Source organism: Oryctolagus cuniculus, chromosome 12 (genome assembly GCF_051225735.1).
Source record: "Oryctolagus cuniculus isolate XC-2025 breed Fujian yellow rabbit chromosome 12, ASM5122573v1, whole genome shotgun sequence".
In the NCBI taxonomy this organism is placed as follows: Eukaryota; Metazoa; Chordata; class Mammalia; order Lagomorpha; family Leporidae; genus Oryctolagus; species Oryctolagus cuniculus.
In genome coordinates, this window is record NC_142878.1 from 50769451 (window position 1) to 50793558 (window position 24108).

At 45.3% G+C, this 24108-nt stretch overlaps 1 protein-coding gene and 1 long non-coding RNA gene across 7 annotated transcripts in view; one reads left to right on the forward strand and one right to left on the reverse strand.

Moving 5' to 3' along the window:
* Window positions 1-681: 681 nt before the first annotated feature.
* The window catches only part of LOC149123023 (uncharacterized), a 53380-nt gene continuing 29953 nt past the window's right edge, over window positions 682-24108 (reverse strand). For all 6 annotated transcript variants that reach the window (XR_016217481.1, XR_016217477.1, XR_016217476.1 and 3 more), the window contains one exon: window positions 682-917. This is a non-coding gene — a long non-coding RNA (uncharacterized LOC149123023). The remainder of the gene's footprint in view (window positions 918-24108) is intronic.
* Window positions 18867-23135, forward strand: LOC100352190 (chymase-like). The gene is made up of 5 exons (XM_002717925.6): window positions 18867-18921; window positions 19790-19940; window positions 20360-20495; window positions 20723-20977; window positions 21397-23135. The coding sequence occupies exons 1-5, from the start codon at window positions 18867-18869 to the stop codon at window positions 21562-21564; spliced, it is 765 nt and encodes a 254-aa protein (XP_002717971.3). The 3' UTR covers window positions 21565-23135.

Sequence of the window (24108 nt, forward strand, 5' to 3'; positions counted from 1 at the left end):
CCACGGAAGTGGGGAAAGTGGCAGGGGGAACCGCCCTTCCACAGAGGTGGAAGGGACGGTAGCCAACCCGGGAAGGGCCGAGCAAACAAAAGAACAACGCAGGGTCCTGTGTCGTTCCTCCACGAAGAGGGGGAGCGACACTTCCCCACCAGCATGCATCACAGCCTCCATGTCCAAGCGACCACCTGGCTGGCTACTCTGGTGCCATCTGGACAGAGACCACAGAATTCAACTTCTTCTCTTTTACACCCTACATTAAACCACATGTACAAACAACACATGTGCCACCTGGTAGTCCAGACAGTGCTTAAAGATATTTTTTCATGCACCTGCTCCACCCCAACCCAGACTAATTCTACTGAGTTCTGGTTAAATACTTCCACTCCCTCCTCTGTCAGTTATTCATCTGTCCTGCATGAGACATCTGGGAGTCCATTCACTACACAAGACCCTCTCCTCTGGAAATTCTCCTAAGGCTGCAGCTGGAGCCCTAAAAACAAGTTCCCCTAAATCCTATACAACTGGTGCTGAAATAAACTCTGACAGGCAATGAAGCCAAGATTACTGGGGAAAAGGCCCAATGGGAGCTCAGGTGAGGGTCAAGCCCAAGAATGAGATAAGGGGCCCAATCTTCCTAACACAGTCACCATTCTCCTCAGGGAAGATGAGGCAGCCTAAGATCACTCTTATCTTGGGATCATTCTTTGTTTCCTTTGGGGGAAAAGTGACTTCTTTATCAGCTCTCTGAAACAGCTGGTTGAGAGGACAGAGATAGAGCACTTCCATTCAAATCTAAACCTTCTGTGATCTTGATGGTTTTAACAATAAGAAAGTGATGAACTTGAAACAACCAACAGCCTTAACTAGTTTTCTTCTCATTCCAAGTTACTCCCAGGAATCTCCTCAATTCAAGTAGCCTGGAAAAAAAAAGTTCATCATTCACACTCTGAGATTCACTAAATGCAAATCATTCTCTAGTCAGTATGTCACAATCTCCAACAGGACTAACTCCCCCATCATTGTTCCCTAAAAAATGTCCAGACTTTACACACTCAACCCCACTGGCTAGTATACCTGCAGGCACAGGTCTAAAGGGCACTTCACTTACCTTGTGGAGGTTCAAAAGAGAAAAAAAGAAAAGGAGGGGGGGCGTGAAGTTAGTTACCCACAACCACCAGCCAACACAAAGCTCTCTTGTTCCTAGGTCCTAGTCTGGTCAAGGTCCTGAAAGCTAGTCCTGCTTGTGTCTTATTTATGTCATCATTTGTCTCCCTTTCTCAGCAGATTTTAGACACTGTTTTGGAGAATTGGGGCCTGGGTTCTAAATTCTTGCCATGTGCCTTCTGTCTTACTCTGGATTCCCCACCCTAATGCTGGTTCACCTTCTTCCCATATCCTAAGCTTGGGGAAAAGGCAATTAACACACTTCAAAAGCCATACTAATCTCCTAACAACTGTAAGGAAGAGCTCCTGGCTACTGCTCATCACCTTCCAACCTCACACAACCCAGGCCAAATCATGAGAATACGGCTGAACATTCTTGCACAGTCAGAGCAATTTCTAAGGCATAAACTCAGCAGTGCAATTCAACCCACAATTGATGAGGTCCTGGGGACTGAAAGATAAATAGGATAAGGCCCTGATTTTAAAATTTAAATTATGACACAAGCAATAAATACATAACAGGTTATCTATAAAATAATGTAATAAGATACAGCAGGTACAGATATAAATTGTTATGAAGACATGTATTAATCAAATTTTCTTCACTCTAATAAAATACCTGACACAGACTACTTACAAATAAGAGGTTTATTTAGGTTAGTTTTGGAGGTTCTAGAGCCTGGGGCTGATATCAGCTCAGTTCTGGTGACAGCCCCCTGGTGGATGGTGGAAAGTGTGAAAGGACCTGTGACACCCAGCAGTAGAGAAAGGCACACAGAGTTCCTGGACTTTGAGCCTGATATTGTAGCTGAATGGCACTATGAAGCTTTCACCCATGAGGGAGTGATAAGTCTATTTTGTGAATGAAAGAAGGATGGATTGAGTATTTGGTGACCAACAGAGCACTCATGCTTCTAGTTCCTTTGTCTTCTAGGCTCCACTAGGATTTCACTCTTTGAATCCATTATGATCGAGTAGGGCTACCAGAAGTTTTCTTAATGACTCATAGAAAGAAAAAAATAGGAAATACAAAAAAATTAGTATAAGACTCATACAGAAAATGGTGAAAAGTTCTAACATACAATGAAATTGGAAACCTGAAGGGGAAGAAGAACCGTAAAGCAGGAGTAATATCTGAAAGCCTAGAGACCAAGAACTTTTAAAGCTGATACAGTTATGGAATTAAAAAGCAAAAGTGTTGGAGCTGTCACTGTGGTGCAGTAGGTTAATCCTTTGCCTATGGCGCCAGCATCCCATATGGCCACCAGTTCTATTCCTGGCTGCTCCTCTTCCGATCCAGCTCTCTGCTGATGGCCTGGGAAAGCAGAAGATGGTCCAAGTGCTTGGGCCCCTGCACCCACATGGAAGACCCAGAGGAAGATCCTGGCTCCTGGCTCCTGGCTTCAGATCGGCCCAGTTCTGGCCATTGCAGCCATTTGGGGAATGAATCAGCAGATGCAAGAACTTTCTCTCTGTCTCTCCCTCTCACTGTCTTTAACTCTACCTGTCAAATAAATAAAATCTTTAAAAAAATCACCTATTTTGGTGTGTTTGTGTCATTCTTCAATGCAGAGTTGATTTTACAAATGTCTGCCATAGCATATGTTTGTGCAAACAGGGCACAAAGAGGAGTCTCATAAACTGCTGGTGACAGCACAAGTTGGAACAGCGATCTTAGAAATAGATTGGTATTTCCTGTTGGAGTTGACAGTGCGCATATGCGGAGACCCAACGACTGCACTCTTAGTCAAAGGCAATAAAGACTCACGCAAATGTGCACCAGGACAGAAGTTCAAGAATGCACTTACTGGTATTATCCATAGCAACCAAAAACTAGGCCAAAAAACCCACAATGGTCCTTTATCTGTAAAACAGGAGGTAAACTGTGGCATATTCACAAGATGGAAACAATGACCTACACAAAACAGCGTGGGGACATCCCACAAACATAACTTTAAATGAAAGAAGGTACACAAGAATACCTTCATATCATCCAATTTATGCAAATGTTTTAAAGACTAAATTACACTGTCTAGAGGTGCATAAATAGGCAGTAAAAATACAGCTATTTCTCTTTTCAAAAGTCAGGAACCAGATGGATTCAGAAAAGTAAGGGAAGGATCATCACAAAAGTCAGGTTAGGGGTTACTTTCTGTGAGGGTTCAAGGATGTGACCACAAAGCACACTGGCTTCTGAGTCCTGCCTATAGTGTATCTCTTTTTGTTGTTTTTTTTTTTAAGGATGTATTTATTTATTATTTAAAGATTTATTTATTTTTATTTGAAATGCAGTTACAGAATGGGGGGGGCGGGGGTGGAGAGGTCTTCCAACCAATGGTTCACTCCCCAGGTGGCCTCAATGGCTAGAGCCACACCAGTCCGAAGCCAGGAGCCAAGAGTTTCTTCCTGGTCTCCCATGTGGGTGCAGGGGCCCAAGGACTTGGGCCATCTTCTACTGCTTTCCCAGGCCATAGCAGAGAACTGGATCAAAAGGAAGGCAGCTGGGACTTGAACCGGCACCATATGGGATGCTGGCACTGCAGGCAGCAGCTTTGCCCACTATACCACAGTGCTGGCCCCTCTTTTTGTTTTTTAAGATTTATTTTATTTATTCAAAAGGCAAAGTGATAGGGGTGGGGGAAGAGAGAGGGAAAGATAGAGAGAGGTCGTCCATCTGCAAGTTCACTCCCCAGATGGCAGAAACAGTGATGCGCCAGGCCGAAGCAAGAAGCCAGGAACTTCATTCAGGTTTCTGTCGCTCCCTTGCCCGCAAAGGAACGACACTGCTCCCAGCTGATCGGTCTTCAGTAGACTTTATTTAAACAGGATAGAAAGAGAAACCCTCGAGTAAGGGGAGCTCCGAAAGAAAGGGGAAGCTCCCGTTACTATTTCACGAATGGCTTATATAGTATAACATTGCAGAAGCATGTAATGCAAGCTTAGTCCATGCTACAGTCCATGCGGCGGCACTCCAATCGGGTGCCTGATCACGCACAGTCCATGCGCTCCTTGTCCAACCAGAAAGGTGATCACACGCCTTCATCCAATCAAGCTCCTGGTCACGTAGCAGGCAACTTGGGTGCTAACAACAAGCTTCCACCTGGTGTTTTCTCAGCCTTGGTCAGTGGGAAAAGAAGTACGGGAAGCCCCAAAGCCATAGTTGTTTTGACTCTAGCCTGGGGTTATGGAAAGGTCCCGATATCACAGCTCAACAGAAACCATAAACATCCACACAGCAGTAACTATTGCCAATGGTCAGCAAGCTAAGCCTTAGCATGTGGGCCCATGGCCGGCTCATGGGTCCCCACATCTCCCCCTTTTTTATTTAATTGAGAATGGCCTCTGTCTTAGGTTGCCCTCAGTCATCTCTGTCCTTACCCGTCATCAGTAACTCTGGCAGCTTGGCCTAGAGCCCTGTCTTAGGTTGATACAGGATGCTGAGCGTCTTACCTGTCATTGAGTACCATTCCAGCCCAACATTAGGTGAGAGATGAAACATACAGCCAAATATCAATTATTCTGATTACAAAAGAGGTTTGGTACAAAGTTTTAAATGATGAATTTCAGTCCATACAGACTGTAGCGAAGTCAGTATAAAATGCAGAACACACGGGAAACATCCCATACAAAGTAGGAAAAGCAGCAGTGGTCCAGCCAGCATTAATAACCAATGAATCCATTGAAACCCTCCAAATGAATAGTGGGTTAGTAATAAACATATGTTGCATTTTACTCTTAAGTTTATCAATAACAGTCTCCTTATATGGCACATTGTTAGTAATGTTAAAGCAATGTCCCCCAGGTACAGGTTTACAACTTATATGCTCTTTTAACAGCAAGTAATTGTTAGCTGCATGGCTTAAAAGCACTCCTGAATGAACTTGATCCAATTCTTTGACTATATTGAACAGTCCAGTAGCAGTAGGATTAATTGTTTTGGTCACCAAACATGTAAGCCTTCATAGTCCACGATTATTTCCAAAAGCCAGTCCAGGAACACTTACTACTGATACAGCCATGGCAAGGGCAGTGTCCTCTCCTATTAGGATGATGGTGTTATTGTAGTCTTCAGGTAAAGCACGCCGCCATGCTCTATCCACTGTAAATACAGATGTTAGCATCAGGGCCACACGGCCCAGGGAGAAATTGCAGAAGTTATCAGAGGCTAATGATGTAAAGGCATGTTGGTTACATAGAAAAACCCATCCCTTAGGAGTCCATGTCCCATATCAGTACTGGATCAGGTTCATTCCATTGATTGGTGATAGGATCCCTCCATTTCACCATTGCTCTTTTTACAGCTGTTTTTAAACAGTTAGAATTTAACAGAGACATCAAGAGAACATAATAGATTACTTTAACTTATTGCTTTAACAGAGGATCAGATTTTGATTTTATGTCAAAGAAAATAGACTAATAGTTTTGTAACCAAAAATTTCTTCTTCCCATAACATTTTGCGACTTTCTCACACCTTTTGTAACTTGCTCAAACCTTTCTTTTCTCCCCCCCCCCTTTTTTTTTTCATTTCAGTATAAACCAGCCATTAAGATAAACAATTTTTACAAACCATGTCCTTTTTTTATTTAAAAATATCTTTTCCTTTTAACTTTTCTTATCAAGAACACGTTTTATGTTTGTGACCTTTTACAACAAAATTATGGTGTCTGGGACTGTAGCAGTCAATGGGAAAGTAACTTTGTTCAAATTCCTGTAATTCACAGTCATTTTCCAGGTTTCGCCTGATTTCTTAACATGACAAATTAGATAATTCCTTTTAGTGATTATGGGAATCATCACTCTAGCACTAAGATAATTTTTTACTGTTTTAGATTTTTTTTTCCACCTGGAATTTTGTATTGTTTACACTGAATAATCTTAGTTGTCTCTGGCAGCGGTACAGAGGCTTGATATAATTTTCCTACCACTACCTAGCAGTTTGACTCCAAAGGGCAGCATTTTCTTTTTCCCAATTTACATTTATCCTGTACTGTTTTTTCTAATTGCTTACACATGCATCACTATGCAGATAACAAAATCCATTCTCACTTCCCCAAAGCCTATAGTTCATCCCCATTTTCTACCAGCACCGACTGCAAAACTTCAATAACTTGTGGAGACTGTGCACTCTATAACTTGCCATCCCAATTCTCACTCGATTCTGAGCAGAGAGCCCATCCTTCACCAAAGAGGCAAACTGAAGGTCTTTCCAGCCAGGAACATCACAGGTTACACATGCAACTTCAGTTTTCTTTTTAAAGAAAGGCATTGCTTTGCATACTTGCGGATCCTGCCAACTACGCCAATTTGTGACAGCAAGTTATTTTTCAGCTGTCTGCTGTGCACAGACTTAGTTACTTTTAGCTTAATCCGCAAGAAATACGCTGCAAGCCTTGTAGTGCACACTAAAATTATTTAGAGGAAAGATGGTAAAGGAACATAGATTAACAGAATGTTGCAATAAACATGGCTCCATTGCTTTAATGATACTATAGCAAGACAGTCCACTGATCCCTGTAGGGAGGGCCTGAGGCTGGCCCCGCTTCCAGTTTCCTGAACTCTGTTCTTTAATGAATTACCTTATTTTTTTTTTTATCAGTTTTGGAGTTACATTCATTGGCCCAATGCCTTCCCCTATAGCACGGGGGAAAATTTCAGGAGGAGCCTTATTTTGATCTTTGACTTTTGGACAATTTTTGAACATGTCCCTGCTGCCCACATTTATAGCACCCCCGTTTATTGGGCATAACCCTCCTTGTTGATTTTTGTAATGACATACCATGTAGAGCGGCAGGTCCTGAATGCCCTGTTTTTAAGTGAATTCATTTTGCTAATCCCTCATCAAAGTAACTGTCACAGAACACCTCAGTCACAGTAGCCAATTGATCCATATCTGCATTGTACTTATGTTTGGTAGAATTTACAGTACTGTGGGCATCACTAGGCAATCTTCACACAGCTCCAGAAAAGGATCCATACTGAGAATCAAACATCATCAATAATCATCACGGGCACATTTAACATTCAGCTTGACTACATGTTCCCCAGGGGATGAAACAGCAGCAGCAGAGGCTTGCTCTGGCTCCCCCATAAAGCCCCCAAGGACAAGGGTGGCTCATTGCCAAGATTTTAGGCAAGCAGTGCGTCCCGTCCCAGATCTTGGCCAGAGAGCCGAGACACGAAGCATGCCCACCTGTTTATCAGAAAACACTCCTTTATCCCCCTCCCCGGGAACTGGCCAGGCTCCCAAGGAGCAGGAGAAGGTCATCCAGCAGCCAAGTTTCTTGGTTACCAGAGCCAAATCTAGGTACAAGCCTCTCCATCCCAAAAATTCGTCCTTATGTTTGACCCTAGAGTTGCACCAAGATATAGGCATAATTAATACATCATAAGAATATAATACAAATTTTTCATACAAATATACATTTGGCAATTAAACACAATAATATTCAATGTGTTTTAAGGATAAATTGAAACATATCTGAGGGAGAAATAGTCTCTTATTATCTGTACTTGTTACATTTTTGCAGGTTTGTGGAATCTTAACTATTTGCGGCATATTTTGATTTACATTTTTTTGTAAAGCAAATCAAGCATAATTTGCTCAAGCATTCCTGTCAATAATAGGGGTAGAGTTAGTACATAAAACAAAAACAGAATGGGTAGTCTGGACACTTTGTTACCACAATTTCTCATTTCACATAGTAATATTAACTTTACAACAGGTAACATTTACTTCAAATGAAATATTCAAATGTAGGGTGGGGGTTGTCCAGTGTACACTGATCTCGGGTAAATGCGCAGACAGTGGCCGCTTTAACAGGCGTCCCCGTAGATTTTAATAAACGACTCAGTAGCAAGCGCAGTTTGGTGGTGGAGGGAGTGTTGCCCATAATCCCAAGGTTATTCCTCCCGCCTTGAGTCCGCTCGTTTTTAACTCCCACCTTACAGGCGCTTTGATTCCGCCTTTGTAGGCGCTTTGATTCCGCCTTGCGGGCGCTTTATTTCCCCGTCTTCTTAGACGGGACCACGGTTATCCCTAGACGTATCGTTTAACCCGTCTAGACTTCCGTGTATGCACGCTTCACTTTTTATTCTTTTTACCCTGCTCTAGGCAGTCCCTCGGCGTGTCAAGCACGTTTGTTTATCTCCACAGTACTTACCTCTTTCAGCAATCCGAGTCACGGCACCACCTGTCGCTCCCTTGCCCGCAAAGGAACGACACTGCTCCCAGCTGATCGGTCTTCAGTAGACTTTTATTTAAACAGGATAGAAAGAGAAACCCTTGAGCAAGGGGAGCTCTGAAAGAAAGGGAAGCTCCCGTTACTATTTCACGAACGGCTTATATAGTATAACATTGCAGAAGCATGTAATGCAAGCTTAGTCCATGCTACAGTCCATGCGGCGGCGCTCCAATCGGGTGCCTGATCACGCACAGTCCATGCGCTCCTTGTCCAACCAGAAAGGTGATCACACGCCTTCATCCAATCAAGCTCCTGGTCACGTAGCAGGCAACTTGGGTGCTAACAACAAGCTTCCACCTGGTGTTTTCTCAGCCTTGGTCAGTGGGAAAAGAAGTACGGGAAGCCCCAAAGCCATAGTTGTTTTGACTCTAGCCTGGGGTTATGGAAAGGTCCCGATATCACAGCTCAACAGAAACCATAAACATCCACACAGCAGTAACTATTGCCAATGGTCAGCAAGCTAAGCCTTAGCATGTGGGCCCATGGCCGGCTCATGGGTCCCCACAGTTTCCTACATGGTGGCAGGGCCCATGCACTTGGCCATTTTCTGCTGCTTTCCCAGGTCATTATCAGTGAGCTGGGTTAAAAGTAGAGCAGCTGGGACTCAAACCAGCAGCCCAATATGAGATGCCAGCATTGCCGGTGGGGAAGGTGCTTAAACCACTGTGTCATAGCACCAGCCCATATTTTTTGTTTCTTGTCCTCAGTGATAATACTCAAGCAAATGCTCCAAAGTCATTCATCACCCTATACATGTAAGCTATAAATTCTCCCAACTATGAAATCTATTCCACAATTTAAAAAACAAAAATCAAGCCAAGAGGTAGACATAACATCTAATTCCATAGGTGAATGAATGGATAGAGAAAACAGGGTATATACATGTAATGGAATATTATTTGGCCTTGAAAAGAAGGAAATCCTATTGTGCACTATAACATGGATGAACCTTGATGAAATATGCTAGGCTAAATGAGTAAATCATCCAAAAATTACTGCATAATTCCACTTGTATGAGGTATCTAAAGTTGTCAACACCTCAGAAACAGAAAACAGAATGGTGGTGCAAGAGGCTAGGGGAAGAAGAAAAAAATAAGTACTTTTTTTTTATTCAATGGGTGCAGAGTTTCCACTTGCAATATGACAAAGTTCTAGAGATCTGTTGTACCAGATCTTGTATATAGCTAATATCACTGTACACTCAAACATGGTTAAGATGATCAATTTTTCAGGGGACCAGAGCCATGGCTCACTTGGTTAACCCTCTGCCTGCCGTGCCGGCATCCCATATGGGCACCGAGTTCTAGTCCTGTTTGCTCCTCTTCCAGTCCAGCTCTCTGCTGTGGCCCGGGAGGGCAGTTAAGGATGGCGCAAGTGCTTGGCCCCTGCACCTGCATGGGAGACCAGGAGGAAGCACCTGGCTCCTGGCTTCGGAACGACATAGCACCGGCCGTAGCGGCCATTTGGGGGGTGAACCAATGGAAGGAAGAACTTTCTCTCTGTCTCTCTCTCTCTGTCAAATAAATAAAAATAAATAAAAAAATTAAATATGATCAATTTTATATTATGAGTTTTCATCTACAAATGAAAAAAAAATTAACCTGTAACCAAAACTGCCCTCTCTTATGACAGACAAATGGAAAGAGAAGAAAATATGCCATAAGGCTGGTCTCCTGACCCCTGGGCTCAGGGGCTGGCTGACTCCTTTCCCGGCAAATGCAGATCAAATGAGCTTCATGCAGGCATGTGAAAAGGACAGTTGCTGCCAATACAGACTTCCTCCCACTGCCCACCAGATAGGAGAAGATTGCCATTGATAGACTTGATCAGAAGATGCACAGAACTGTCTGTTGCTGGCCTTGTTGATACTGGTAGCTGATACGGGGACTGGTAGACTCACAAGGTTTGGAGAGAAGCATTTTACATGGAAGAGGCTTTACTCAAACCTATGGGAAAATATAGGTAAGGACCACCAAGCATGAGTCTTAACACAGTGAACGGAGGTGGGCCAGAGCAGGGAATATCACACAGCCAGCTGTTCTCTGGTCTCTGGTCTGCACTGAGCCTGCCACAGACGTGAAAACACAAAACAAGGTGCTTCTCCTCACCTCAAGGGGCTTCTCCCTTTTTCTAGGAGATAAAGGAATCTACCTCTCTTTCATCTTTTACTTCCCTGACTGCTTTGTTCACAGAACCTTGTAATACCAGCACAATTCTAAAAAGAGGCAGACTATTTCAGGCATAAAGAAAACAGCCTAGAAGTTATAGGACTAAAGAATAAACAACAATGGACAGAAGAAACAAAGAAAAACTTCGTAGTAAAGCTGGAAAAGAGAACTACAAATGGTCTCCAGCTAAAGTACAGAAGAGACAAATTATCCAGTCCCTATCCTTGGAAATACAAATCTCCTTGGGGCAGTCAAGTTTACACATGAAACAAGAATAGGAGTCTGGTATTCAGTTTAAGTTTCAAAATAAATTATATAGACACAATCTAGGATTTCTGGAAAGGAAATTCTTGTTGCATCCTGTAAGAGTTTAAGATGTACAATCATGGGGGAACCAGCATTGTGGCATAGAGTTAAGTTGCCGCCTGCAACACCAGCACCCCATATGGGCACTGGTTCGAGTCCTGGCCTCTCCACTTCCAGTCCAGCTCCCTTCTAATGCATGTGAGAAAGCAGTGGAAGATAGCCCAAGTCTGTGGGCCCCTGCACCTATGTAGGAGACCCAGATGAAATTTCTGGCTCCTGACTCCACTGGTTCACTCCCCACATGGCTGCAACAGCCACAGCTGGCCAGGCTGAAGCCAGAAGCTTGGAGCTCCATCCAGGTTTCCCACATAGGTGGCAGGGGCCCAAGCAATTGAGCCATCTTTGCTTGCCTTCCTAGGCTCATTAGCAGCAAACTGGATCAGAAGTAGAGCAGCCAAGACTCTAATCAGAATTCATATGGGAGGCCGGTGCTGCAGCTCACTTGGCTAACCCTCCATCCGCAGCGCCGGCAGCCCCGGTTCTAGTCCTGGTTGGGGCGCTGGATTCTGTCCCAGTTGCTCCTCTACCAGTCCAGCTCTCTGCTGTGGCCCGGGAAGGCAGTGGAGGATGGCCCAGGGGCCCAGGTCCTTGGGCCCTGCACCCACAAGGGAGACCAGGAGGAGGCACCTGGCTCCTGGCTTCGGATCAGCACAGCGCGCCGGCCGTAGCAGCCACTTGGGGAGTGAACCAATGGAAGGAAGACCTTTCTCTCTGTCTTTCTCTCACTGTCTAACTCTGCCTGTCAAAAAAAAAAAAAAAAAAAAAAAGAATTCATATGGGATGCCACAATCATGTCACCTGCCCTGAGAGTCTTCTTAACATGATAATTATTGCCTAATTTATTATACTTTATACAACCTATTTACAAGGAGGTAGATGATTGTTATTTGTCATCATGTTGATCAAAAATCATTTCCCTATATTTTCTTTTTTTTTAAGATTTATCTTATTTATTTGAAAGGCAGAGTTACAGAGAGGCAGAGGCAGAGAGATAGAGACAGAGAGGGAGAAAGGTCTTCTATCTGCTGGTTCACTCCCCAGGTGGAGAGCCAAAGCTGAGCTGATCTGAAGCCAGGAGCTTCCCCCAGGTCTCCCATGTGGGTGCAGGGGCCCAAGGCCTGGGCCATCTTCTACTGCTTTCCCAGGCCACAGCAGAGAGCTGAATCAGAAGTGGAGCAGCCAGGACTTAAACCGGTGCCCATATGCAATGTCAGCACAACAGGTGGTGGCTTTACCCACTATGCCACAGCACTGACCCCTCCCTGTGTTTTCTACCCCTGGGTTTGCCTTCTGGACCCTAAGGGACAAGACTGCTTCCCCTCATGAAATTTGAGTCTCCTCACCTGGTTTTTCTTCTTATTCTCCAGTTTATCCAGTGCCTCTCACTCTGCAGAAGCCCTGTGCAGAACGTACTATACACAGCCAGCATCCCTCCAAAGGGTGAGAATTCTGGGAATTTTAGAGGTGAGATCACAGTGTGGTGTAGACAAGCTTCAGACCCATACAGATTGCAGCCCCAGTTCTTCATCGACTGTGGATCTGGTATGCACCTCTCCCTAGGCCTACAGACAGGATGTCAGCTCACTTCTCCCCGTGCAAAGAAGCAAGATAAAAAGAGAGACAGAGAAAGAGGCAGACAAGTAACTGCAAATAGAAGCCACATTTTTCTTGCAGTACAATATTGAAAGTGGCATCCTATTACTTTCTACATGTCCTATCAATTAGAAGAGAGTTAGTAAAGGTAGCCATACTCAGTGAGGGAGAATACATAAGATTGGAAACACTAGCAGATTGGCATCATAGAGGACCAAGTTAGGGGCTGCCCGTCACAATATTAGATGCAAAAATAGCTAAAGTTTTAGAAAATAAATTTAACATCATGGGTTAACAAACATGATTAAGTAATGGATATCATAGACAGCCATTTGTGCACCACTATAGTCCTCCTCAATCAAATGTCATCCAAAAGGACCACTTGGGGCTTTATCTCTTTTATAGGGATAGGAGGAACCAGATGGAGCAACTTGTCCATGACTTAAGAAGGAATATCTGGCATGCCCCAAATCACTGAATCCTTAGGTATTTTACCTAATAGTGTTTCTTATTCTTTGAGAAGAATGAGTCACAAGTGGGATTTATTTCTCATTGTCTGGTATGCACACATCTTATAAAAGTGTCTAGGACCTCCTGCATCCCAGATCCAATAAACATATCATCACTGTAAGGTACCAGTATGGTGTCTTGTGAAGTGAACAGACGATCAGGTCCCCTGCCAGAATTGTTGATAGAATCCCAAGTGAAGGCATAATCCTGCTTCCCCAGATCAATGGCTGCAGGAAGATAGACTCATTTGCTCCGGCAAGAAAACTACACCACCAAGAGCAGTTTCAATGAGAGTCCCCATCAGGGGAAATTTACAATAATCCACGATAATTCTCCAAGAGTCAGCTATCTTCTGCACAGACCAAATAGGTGAGCCGAGTGTGAATGTGGTGGGAATCGTCACTCTTGGACCATTCAGTAATTTGTCAGGCATACTCATTTCTCAATCTCTCCATGAATATAACATTGCTCTGGATTTACTGTCATGGTGAATAAAGGGGGTTATGGTGGTTTCCACATGGCCTTCAACGCCATATAGCTTTCAGTCTGCAAATCAGTCAACTACCTTGGAGATTATGCTCATTGCTGAACATTTCTCTTCTACCTCTTCTGAATCTAGAGAGATATGGACCCACCAGGCCCTTTATGCATTAGGCAAAACTGTGTTGATCATCTCCATTAGCCCCTCCTCAGACTGGTGATACAGAGATATTTTGGGTCTTCAGGGATTACTATCCATTGAGAACCAGAAAACAAACCTTGAATACTTCTCATTTTTTTCTCTAATTCATAGTTACTCTTGAAGATAGTCACATGTGACTTTGGACATGCAAGGAGGAAGATAAACAGGTCACATTTTTGGCAAGAGCACTCAGTCCCAAGGAGCTCTGGGTCAGTGATGTGGTTTGAGTCTAAGAACTAGTTGAGATGCCTTGTAATATGCAAGATTTGTATTAGAACACTTGTGCTTATACGAATAAACTAAAATATGATAGGCTTCCCTATGAAGACACTGTGATCAACTGCCAAAATCAGAGACCTCTATTTGTCAAATTATTTTAATTCTTCCCTCAACTCTTATACCCATTATTGTAACCAAGCCCACCTGTCTCTGGCATGCTGGCCTTCTCTACCCTGGAATCCCATAATCACCTTGGAATCCAGGGACCCCAGTTCTATGGCAGCAGTTCCCATAGCCATTCTGGGCCTGCAGTGAATACCCACCAGAGAATTTGCAGCTGCCAGTGCTTCTTCCCTAATGCAATTCTTTTTTTTTTTTTTTTTTTGACAGGCAGAGTGGACAGTGAGAGAGAGAGACAGAGAGAAAGGTCTTCCTTTGCCGTTGGTTCACCCTCCAATGGCCGCCGCGGCTGGCGCGCTGCGGCCGGCGCACCGCACTGATCCGATGGCAGGAGCCAGGAGCCAGGTGCTTTTCCTGGTCTCCCATGGGGTGCAGGGCCCAAGCACCTGGGCCATCCTCCACTGCACTCCCTGGCCACAGCAGAGAGCTGGCCTGGAAGAGGGGCAACCGGGACAGAATCCGGCGCCCCGACCGGGACTAGAACTCGGTGTGCCGGCGCCACTAGGCGGAGGATTAGCCTAGTGAGCTGCGGCGCCGGCCCCCTAATGCAATTCTCACAGCTGTCCTTGTACCTCCTAGCACACACCTGTGGATGAGTAAGCCAATCTCATGTAATAAATTCATCTTTTGCTAGAGTATACAAGAGAAGATCTGGCATCTCAACCTCATAGACTATCGGCCACTGTTGGGTCCATATTTCAATCTAAGCAAGCAGTCAATTAGAGCCACTTCAGTCTGCTTGAGCTAACGGACTGACATTAGACTCTCTACTTGGTGCATTCCATCAACAAAGTCAGCCTGGCCAACATTATCTTCCCTCTACCTACCTCATCACCCTAAAGATCCATTCCCAACTGCATTGCTCTTGATATAACTTAGCAAACATCCATCATTTGAGTGTGTGTTGCAATTCTGTATGTGTCACATGTATGTATGTGTCACACTTACATCTGGGGTCTGCTGAAATTTGCACCTATAGATCTATAAGTGATAAAAGACAGCTGAGGGACAGGATTAGGACCTGTGGAGAGGCAACTACTTTAGGGATTCCTATCACAGGTTCTTCAGGCAAGGAGTACATAAGCTCTTCCGACAAGAGAATATGAACTGCTTTTACTGGCAAAGAAGGATTTGATGATCTTAGATCCCAGTTGCATCGGAATCTGCCCAAATAAATTTCCATCCCCACTTTCAGAGTCCTATTCTTTCCCAATCAATGCTTTGAATTCATGTAAGAGACCCTGCTAAGTGGAAAATTAAAAATGGATTGAAAGCCACCCTTAGGATGAGAGCTTCATTTGTTTGTCAGAAATCTCAGAACGGAACTTATAGGAATTTCTTTTATGGCAGTGATAGAAGATTCAAATCATAAATTTGGAATTGAATACTCCAAAGTTCTTCATTTTCTTTCCCTAAGTTTCTTAGTGTGCATAGAAGCTATCAACCAACCTGGTTATGCTACTTATTTCCACTAATATGTTCTATGGCAGCAAATATTCAAACACCCAAAGCCTGTATTTGATTACAGATTTATACAGTGATCATTTAAGCAACTGCTTAGCTTTTGCATACTGTAAATGATTATTTACAGTGTAAAACTGATACCCTTTACATTAAAAACAGAGCCACTGATGGTTTTAAATACATTCAGATTAGAAAACCAAGAGGGGGGGCCGGCACTGTGGCGCAGTGGGTTAAAGCCCTGGCCTGAAGCGCCGGCTTCCCATATGGGCACAGGTTCTAGTCCCAGCTGCTCCTCTTCCGATCCGGCTCTCTGCTATGGCCTGGGAAAGCAGTAGAGGATGGCCCAAGTCCTTGGGCCCCTGCACCCACGTGGGAGACCTGGAAGAAGTTTCTGGCTCCTGGCTTTGGATAGGCTCAGCTCCAGCCATTGCAGCCATCTGGGGAGTGAACCAGCGGATGGAAGACCACTCTCTCTGTCTCTACATCTCTCTGTAACTCTTTCAAATAAAAATAAATCTTAAAAAAAAAAAAGAAAGAAAACCAAGAGCGATAATCCAGGCCAATCTAGAGAATTAAGATTAGATTTCCCTGGTCCCAATCCCAGAACTAGTATTTCTGCTATTTAAGATTAAACTGGGAAGCATAATTAGAATGAATAATGTAAAGTAAATGAATAACTTGGTAGATGCTTTGGTACAACAGCTATAATCACCACTTGAGATACTCACATCCCATATCAGAGTGCCTGAGACTGAGTCTCGCCTCTGCTTCCAGTCCAGGTTCCTGCTAATGCACCTCAGAGGCAGCACATGATAGCCCAAGTACTTGAGTTCCTGCCACCATGTGGGACACCTGGATAGAGCTCCAGAATCCTGGCTTTGATCTGGCCTAGCACCGGCTGTTGCAGGCATTTGGGGAATGAACCAGTAGATGGAAGATCTCTCCTAACATACCTTCATTTTTCAAATAAACAAATATTTTCTTAAAAAATAAAAGAATTATTATAAGTACCGTATCTTATAAAAATGTGGCAACTAATGCAGAAATCCTCTCTAGATCTGTGTTGTTGTTGTTGTTGTTGTTGATGATGATGATGATTTGTTTTACAGTCCAGAAAAGCAGAGTGATATAAGGAAACATCTTGTGTTGTAGTCCATGGTTCCATCCCTAGTTCTCATGGTTAAAGGCTATGGTACATTGTCAAGTGATACAAATTCTCCCAGCCTCAGTTTCCTCATCTACAAAATGTAAGCAATAATAATTCTCAGCGTTGATGTGAGGATGAATGAGAAAAAACACAAACCTGAAATATATCATATGTTATTTTTATCTGATGTAACTTTATTACCCTTTAGCATCCAGTGTTTCAATTTTTGTATTTTTTTAATATAAACAACAGATTTTCGTGCATTTCATAGGCACAATTCTAAGGAGATACCAAATGTCATTTTTTAAAAAGATTTCTTTATTTGAAAGTCAGAGTTTACACAGAGAGAGAAGGAGAGGCAGAGAGAGAGGGAGAAGTCTTCTATCTGCTGGTTCACTCCTCAGTTGGCCACAATGGCTGGAGTTGCACTGATCCGAAGCCAGGAGCCAGGAGTTTCTTCCGGGTCTCCTACGTGGATACAGGGGCCCAAGGACTTGGGCCATCTTCTACTGCTTTCCCAGGCCATAGCAGAGAGCTGGATGGGAAGTGGAGCAGCCAGGACTCGAACCGGCGCCCATATGGGATGATGGCACTACAGGCGGCGGTTTTGCCTGCTACACTACAGCACTGGCCCCCAGATGCACAATACTTGATATTTAGCTTCTTTACAAGAGGGATGAATCTTATAATCAATAGCAAGTTATTGTTTAATTGAGGGTACTTTTTTCTTCCTTGGTGGCACATAAAATGAAGAACCTAAAGTAATACTTGAATAATGACAGTGCAAGTATCATTTCGTTCTCAAACTAAAAGTGACTTTCAATACACAAGTGAAAAAACCCAACCTCCCTAGAAAACACAAATGTTATCCTTTATAAATTACATTTCTTCCTTCATTTGTTGGACCAAATCATTATGCCCCTCCCTTTTTACTCAGATTAAATGAATAAAAAAAAAAAACTACAAGTTTCAGAGTCTGACAACATTAACTTTGGATTTTGCTGCTATGTGACATTCTCAGTGTCCATAGAGTGCTCCATGATTGCATACAACAATATTTACCCAAAAGGACTGTTAACAAAGATCAATGAGAGGATGTATGTGAAGTCTTATTAGTGTAAAAGATATTGTAAATACTCAATAAATTCTCGCTTTTTCCTTCCTTCTGTCAATTCTACATTCTATTCATTATCTGGATTGAAGAAAAGGCTGATCTAGTTTGCCAACACCAACTACAGTCTGCAGGCTAAATTACCTGCCATCTGTTTTGAAAACACTGTTGTCTTGAAACGCAGCCACATCCATTTGTTTTCATAACCTCTATGACTACCTTTGTGCTAAAACAGCAAAGTTGAGTGATTTCCCAACAACAGTATGGTCCTTAAAGCCAGGAATGCTACCAGAGATCATCAATATAAAAGTTTGCTGATCCCTGTTTGAGATTCCCACAGCACCTAAAACTCTCCTCTCCATTTGTGTAATTATTCAGCCTCTACATCTAGAGCTGTTTTGGGTGAGAAAGGTGCATGCCTCATCCTAGGAACCAGGTCTCTTGAGATCTGACCACAGCTTCAACACCAGCAGAGTCATAAGAACTTCTGGGGGCCGGCTCTGTGGTGCAGTAAGTTAATCCTTCACCTTTGATGCCTTCACCTTTGATCCTATATGGGTGCCCATTCTAGTCTCGGCTGTTCCTCTTCCAGTTCAGCTCTCTGCTATGGCCTGGGGAAGCAGTGGAAGATGGCCCAAGCACTTGGGCCCCTGCACCTGTATGGGAGACCCAGAAGAGGCTCCTGGCTCCTGGCTCCTGGCTCCTGGCTCCTGGCTTCAGATCAGCCCAGCTCCATCTACTGCAGCCATTTGGGGAGTGAACCAACCAATGGAAGACCTTTCTCTCTGTCTCTCCCTTTCACTGTCTATGACTGTACCTCTCAAATAAATAAAATCTTCAAAAAAAAAAAAAAAAGAATTTCTGATAGGAAGATAGCCAATCCAGTGCAAAAGACAAAAACATAACTTGGTATACTCTGTGGTTTCCAGCCCTCCCCCACTCCTCTGCCTCTGGGGTTATAAAGCAGGGGCAGGGAGAGAGTGATCAAAGCAGTTTGCCATGGGCAGCATCGCTGGGAAAATGCAGGCTGTGCTCCTTTTGTTGGTCTTTCTCGTGCCTCCTGAAGCTGCAGCTGGTGAGTCTATGGGATAACTCCCTGTCCTATGGTCCTCAGCCGCTCTTCCAAATGCACCAACCTAAGTCAAAGACAGGGCCTCCTTGCAAGTGTTCCAGGGGAAATCTGTGCCTGGAAGAGTTAGGCTCTCTCCTGCAGCTAACAACAGTTTCCCTGGGACAAAAAGTCGTGGGTGGAGAAAGAACCAGAAAGCTGGCTTTGGAAGTTCTGTTTAACCTGCTTTCTTCAATATACTCACAATCCCTATTCAAGGCCCTTCTCTGGTCTTATTGTTGTTTGGAGGCAGTTAGCATGAGGATGTTAAAGCAGTCTTAGTGAGGTAACAGCTCAGAATTAGGATGGTTGTTGTGTTCTGAGAAGATACAGATTGGGCCGGCGCCGTGGCTCAATAGGCTAATCCTCCACCTTGCGGCGCCGGCACACCGGGTTCTAGTCCCGGTCGGGGCGCCGGATTCTGTCCCGGTTGCCCCTCTTCCAGGCCAGCTCTCTGCTATGGCCAGGGAGTGCAGTGGAGGATGGCCCAGGTGCTTGGGCCCTGCACCCCATGGGAGACCAGGAAAAGCACCTGGCTCCTGGCTCCTGCCAGGATCAGCGCGGTGCGCCGGCTGCAGCGGCGGCCATTGGAGGGTGAACCAACGGCAAGGGAAGACCTTTCTCTCTCTGTCTCTCTCACTGTCCACTCTGCCTGTCAAAAAAAAAAAAAAAAAAAAAAAAAAAAGATACAGATTGGCAGGATGAATTATAATAGGGAAAGTCCAAAAATAAGGATGAGGCTCAAATGGAGACCCTCAGCTTTCGTCCCCCTATTCCCTTGTCCAGTGCTATGTTGTTATAAGACTCTGTTTGAAGACCCAGCATTCTCTTCCAGAGGAGATTATCGGTGGCACTGAATCCAAGCCACACTCCCGCCCCTACATGGCCCATCTGAAAATCATCACCAAGCAGGGCACTTTTGCCTACTGTGGTGGGTTTCTCATAAGCAGAGAATTTGTGATGACAGCTGCTCATTGTAAAGGAAGGTAAGAAACCTTTGATATACCTCCTTTTCATGGAGGGAACTTGTTATAACCAGAATTACACCCAACTCTGATGTCTCTGATGCGATCTGCCCACCTCTAGCAATGTATACTGGGATGACCTGGGACATTTTGTTTGTCGTCTCCATCCCCAGAGGACAGAACTTTATGCAGGGCAGCTCAGGTCAAGGCAGGCCACTTCTGTCTTGGGCAACAAGAGTTCTCTCCGTCCCATGTGTCTGCCAGGGCCTTTCCCTTTCTGAAACAGCTGTGATGGGGAGAGGGTGTGAGGAGGCCTCTGTCCTGAGTAAGGTCCTCACATGATCCTGTCTCAGGAATGGGAGGGGTGTGCCTGGTGTCCCTTCTCCAGATGAGTCCTTCTGAGATCTGTACCTTTTCCTGTCTCTCTCCCCTGTCAATAGGCACATTACTGTCACTCTTGGAGCTCATGATGTGGTGAAGAAAGAATCCACATGGCAGAAGATAGATGTTGTCAAACAATTCGTTCACCCCAATTACAACTCTTACACCAAACTCAACGACATCATGTTACTGAAGGTGTCACTGTCTATCTTGCACTTTTCAGTTCTCCCTTCCTTAGCCCCTCAACTGCCCGTACCTTTCTTTTTCTCTTCCAACCCATTTTTTCAGCCCTCCAAACCTGCCATCCCACTGGGGAGAAACTGCTGGCCCTGCCCACGACACCTCAATCAGACAACACCCCACACTCACCGCCCACCCTGGAACTGGTCATCAATACTCACTCTCTCTCTCTCTGCTCACAGTTACGATGGCCCGCCATGCTGACCTTCGCTGTGGGGACAGTTCCCCTGCCTTCCCGAAGAACCTTTAGCCTGCCTGGAACAATATGCCAGGCAGCTGGCTGGGGACAAACAGGAGTGACAGATCCACTGTCCAATACCCTAAGGGAGGTGAATCTGAGACTCATGGATGACGAGGTCTGCAACCACTTCCTATTTTATGACCATGGACTCCAAATGTGTGTGGGAGATCCCAGGATGGCAGGATCTGCATTCAAGGTGACCGCATACCCCCACATAGGGGGACGGCATCCTTGGGAAGGGTTGGGGTCAAAAAGTTCCCTAACACAGGGACTGGTGTCTGTGTGGGTTCCTAGGACTATGGAAACTGGAGTCTTCCTAGATTCTGTCATCCCCACACCCCCAAGTCCTGCCTCTAACTTTCCCACCTAGTCCGCCATACAGGGCTCCAGGAGAAAAAGGAAGAAGGGGAAGAGAGGCAGGATGTAGAGCTGTGGGCCCAGGTGAGAGAAGGACAGGGAGAGAAGTAAACCCCTACCTTAGAACTTCATGAAGAGCCAGGAGTTCTGACCTGCCTCTAACTTTCTTGGGGCTAACCAGGGCCAGACAGATCAAGGATGGGGTGACAGTAGGGAGGGCACAATCTCTGTTCACAATTTGCTTTCTCTGATCCACAGGGGGATTCTGGAGGCCCACTTCTGTGTGCGGGGGTAGCCCAAGGTATTGTGTCTTATACAAATCAAAATGCACAGCCTACTGTCATCTTCACCCAAATCTTCTCATATATGCCCTGGATTAAAAAAGTGCTAAAGGGGCAAGTAGCTACAGAAGCCTGGCCAGCCTGAGGGAGATTCCCCGAGCCAGGGCTCACTGTGCATATTCTCTGGATGGCATGGTGCAGCCCGAGCCCAGGGAGGTTCTCAGAGGCACACAATCCTCAGCTGATTGCTCCCCAGTGACCCTCAATAAAGATGCAGCCTCCAGCCTTTGTGTGACTCCCCTCTGTGCTCACTTCCCCTGAGCTGCTCCACTCCCCTCATCCTTATCCTACCCTCTGCCTCGAACAAAGATTGTACTGGGCTCCTTTCTTGACAGATTGATAATCTGGTCACTGGCCGGCACCGCAGCTCACTTGACTAATCCTCCACCTTGCGGTGCCGGCACACCGGGTTCTAGTCCTGGTTGGGGCGCTGGATTCTGTCCCGGTTGCTCCTCTTCCAGTCCAGCTCTCTGCTGTGGCCTGGGAGTGCAGTGGAGGATGGCCCAAGTGCTTGGGCCCTGCACCCGCATGGGAGACCAGGAGGAGGCACCTGGCTCCTGGCTTCGGATCGGCACAGCGTGCCAGCCGTAGCGGCCATTTGGGGGGTGAACCAATGGAGGGAAGACCTTTCTCTCTGTCTCTCTCTCTCACTGTCTAACTCTGCCTGTCAAAAAAAAATAATAATAATCTGGTCACTAGTTTGCCTGTGTACTGTTTGATGTTATAGATTATTAAAGAAAATATTTAGAATTTAATACTCAGCCTAGGAGCCAGCTTTGTGGCATGGTGGGTTAAGCCTCACTACAATGCCAGCATTCCATATGAATGCCAGTTTGAGTCCCAGCTGCTCCACTTCTGATCCAGCTCCCTGCTGACGCACCTGGAAAAGCAGCTGAATATGGCCCAAGAACTTGAGGCCCTGAAACCCACATGGGAGATCCAGATGGCGTTTCAGGTTTCTGGCCCAGCCCTGGCCACTGCAGCCATTTAGGGAATGAACCAGTGAATGAAAGATTGTGCTCTCTCTCCCCACCACCCTCCTAACTCTGCCTTACAAATAAACAAAATAATTAAAAAAAAAAAAAAAAAAAAAAAAAAAAAAAAAAAAAAAAAAACAGAGTAGGGGCTGGCACTGTGGCATAGCAGGTAAAGCTACCACCTGTTGCTGCTAAGGCCCTGTCACCTCTTCACCCCAGACTCTAAGGACAATGTGCACATGGGGCAGCCCCTCTTCCCAAGACGTTGGGCAACTGGGCATGTGGAGAGGGTCATCAGCCCCCCTGACTTGCCAGCATCGCATATGGGCACTGGTTCAAGACCCGGCTGCTGCACTTCTGATCCAGCTCTCTGCTATGGCCTGGGAAAGCAGTAGAAGATGGCCCAAAGTACTTGGGAACCTGCACCCGGCTAGGGGACCTGGAAGAAGCTCCTGGCTCCTGGCTTCAGATCAGCCCAGCTCCAGCCACTGTGGCCATTTGGGAAGTGAACCAGTGGATGGAAGATCTCTTTCTCTCTGCCTCCGCCTCTCTGTAACTCTGCCTTTCAAATAAATAAATAAATCTTTTAAAAAATCCAGAGTAATATTGGCATGGATTTACTTTGCCCTTCCTCCTTCTGCTTCTTTTCCCAGTCTCCCAAACCCGAACCTCAGTCCCTGTGATCTGTCTGTGCACCATAGCAAACTTCCACAACTGTTTTCACAAGGGTCCCAGGAGAGAGATCCCCACCTCAGTGTAAGCCTAGCCCAGAACCACATCAGAGCCACCCAAATCCAACTGTCATCTTCCTCAGAGATGCCGCACTGTCTCCCAGTCCTCCCAGTCCAGGAATTCCTGACTCAAGGCAAGCTCTGCAAAATTTGCTTCTCTGCACGTACAGCAGCACCCTGAGTCCCCACAGCCACCAGCACCTGAGCAGGCTCGGCACCCTCACAGCTCTACGTCCTGGTACCAGGGAAGTGGGGCACAAACTCCGGGTGATTTTCTGGAGACTGCAGCTAAGGCAACCCACATAGGTGCCACGGGGGTCACTAGGAGGCCCAAAAACACAGACACGGCCCTGTGTCCACTCTACTGTGAGAAACTGCTGCTCCTCCTGGCCCCAGGACAGGACCCGGCACCTCCACCTTCCCCACTGCCTGTCAAGCCCACAGATCGGGGCTCCTGGCTTTGACACGGAACAAAACAGATATAAACTAAAGTACGTACAATATACAAGACCTGTTAAAAAAAAAAGTATTAGAACAAAAGCACATGCCCAGAAAAACAAAGCCTACAACTAACTCAAAAATAGAAAAACTTACATCAGGCAGGATTTAAAAGCATTTTTTTCTTAACTCCAGTTTTAAATTTGTGTAAGTTTGTAAAATTTGAAACAATGAGCACAGACACTGAGCGTGTTTCCTTAGGGGACCTGAACACACACAGAGTTGCTGCCCTGTCACCTCTTCACCCCAGACTCTAAGGACAATGTGCACACGGGGCAGCCCCTCTTCCCAAGACGCTGGGCAACTGGGCATGTGGAGAGGGTCATCAGCCCCCCTGACTTGCCTGGCCCACAGAAAGTAGCAGATGGTGGAGATACCTGGGAGCTGGGCTGAGCCTACAGGCTGAGTAGGAATCCAAGGGCT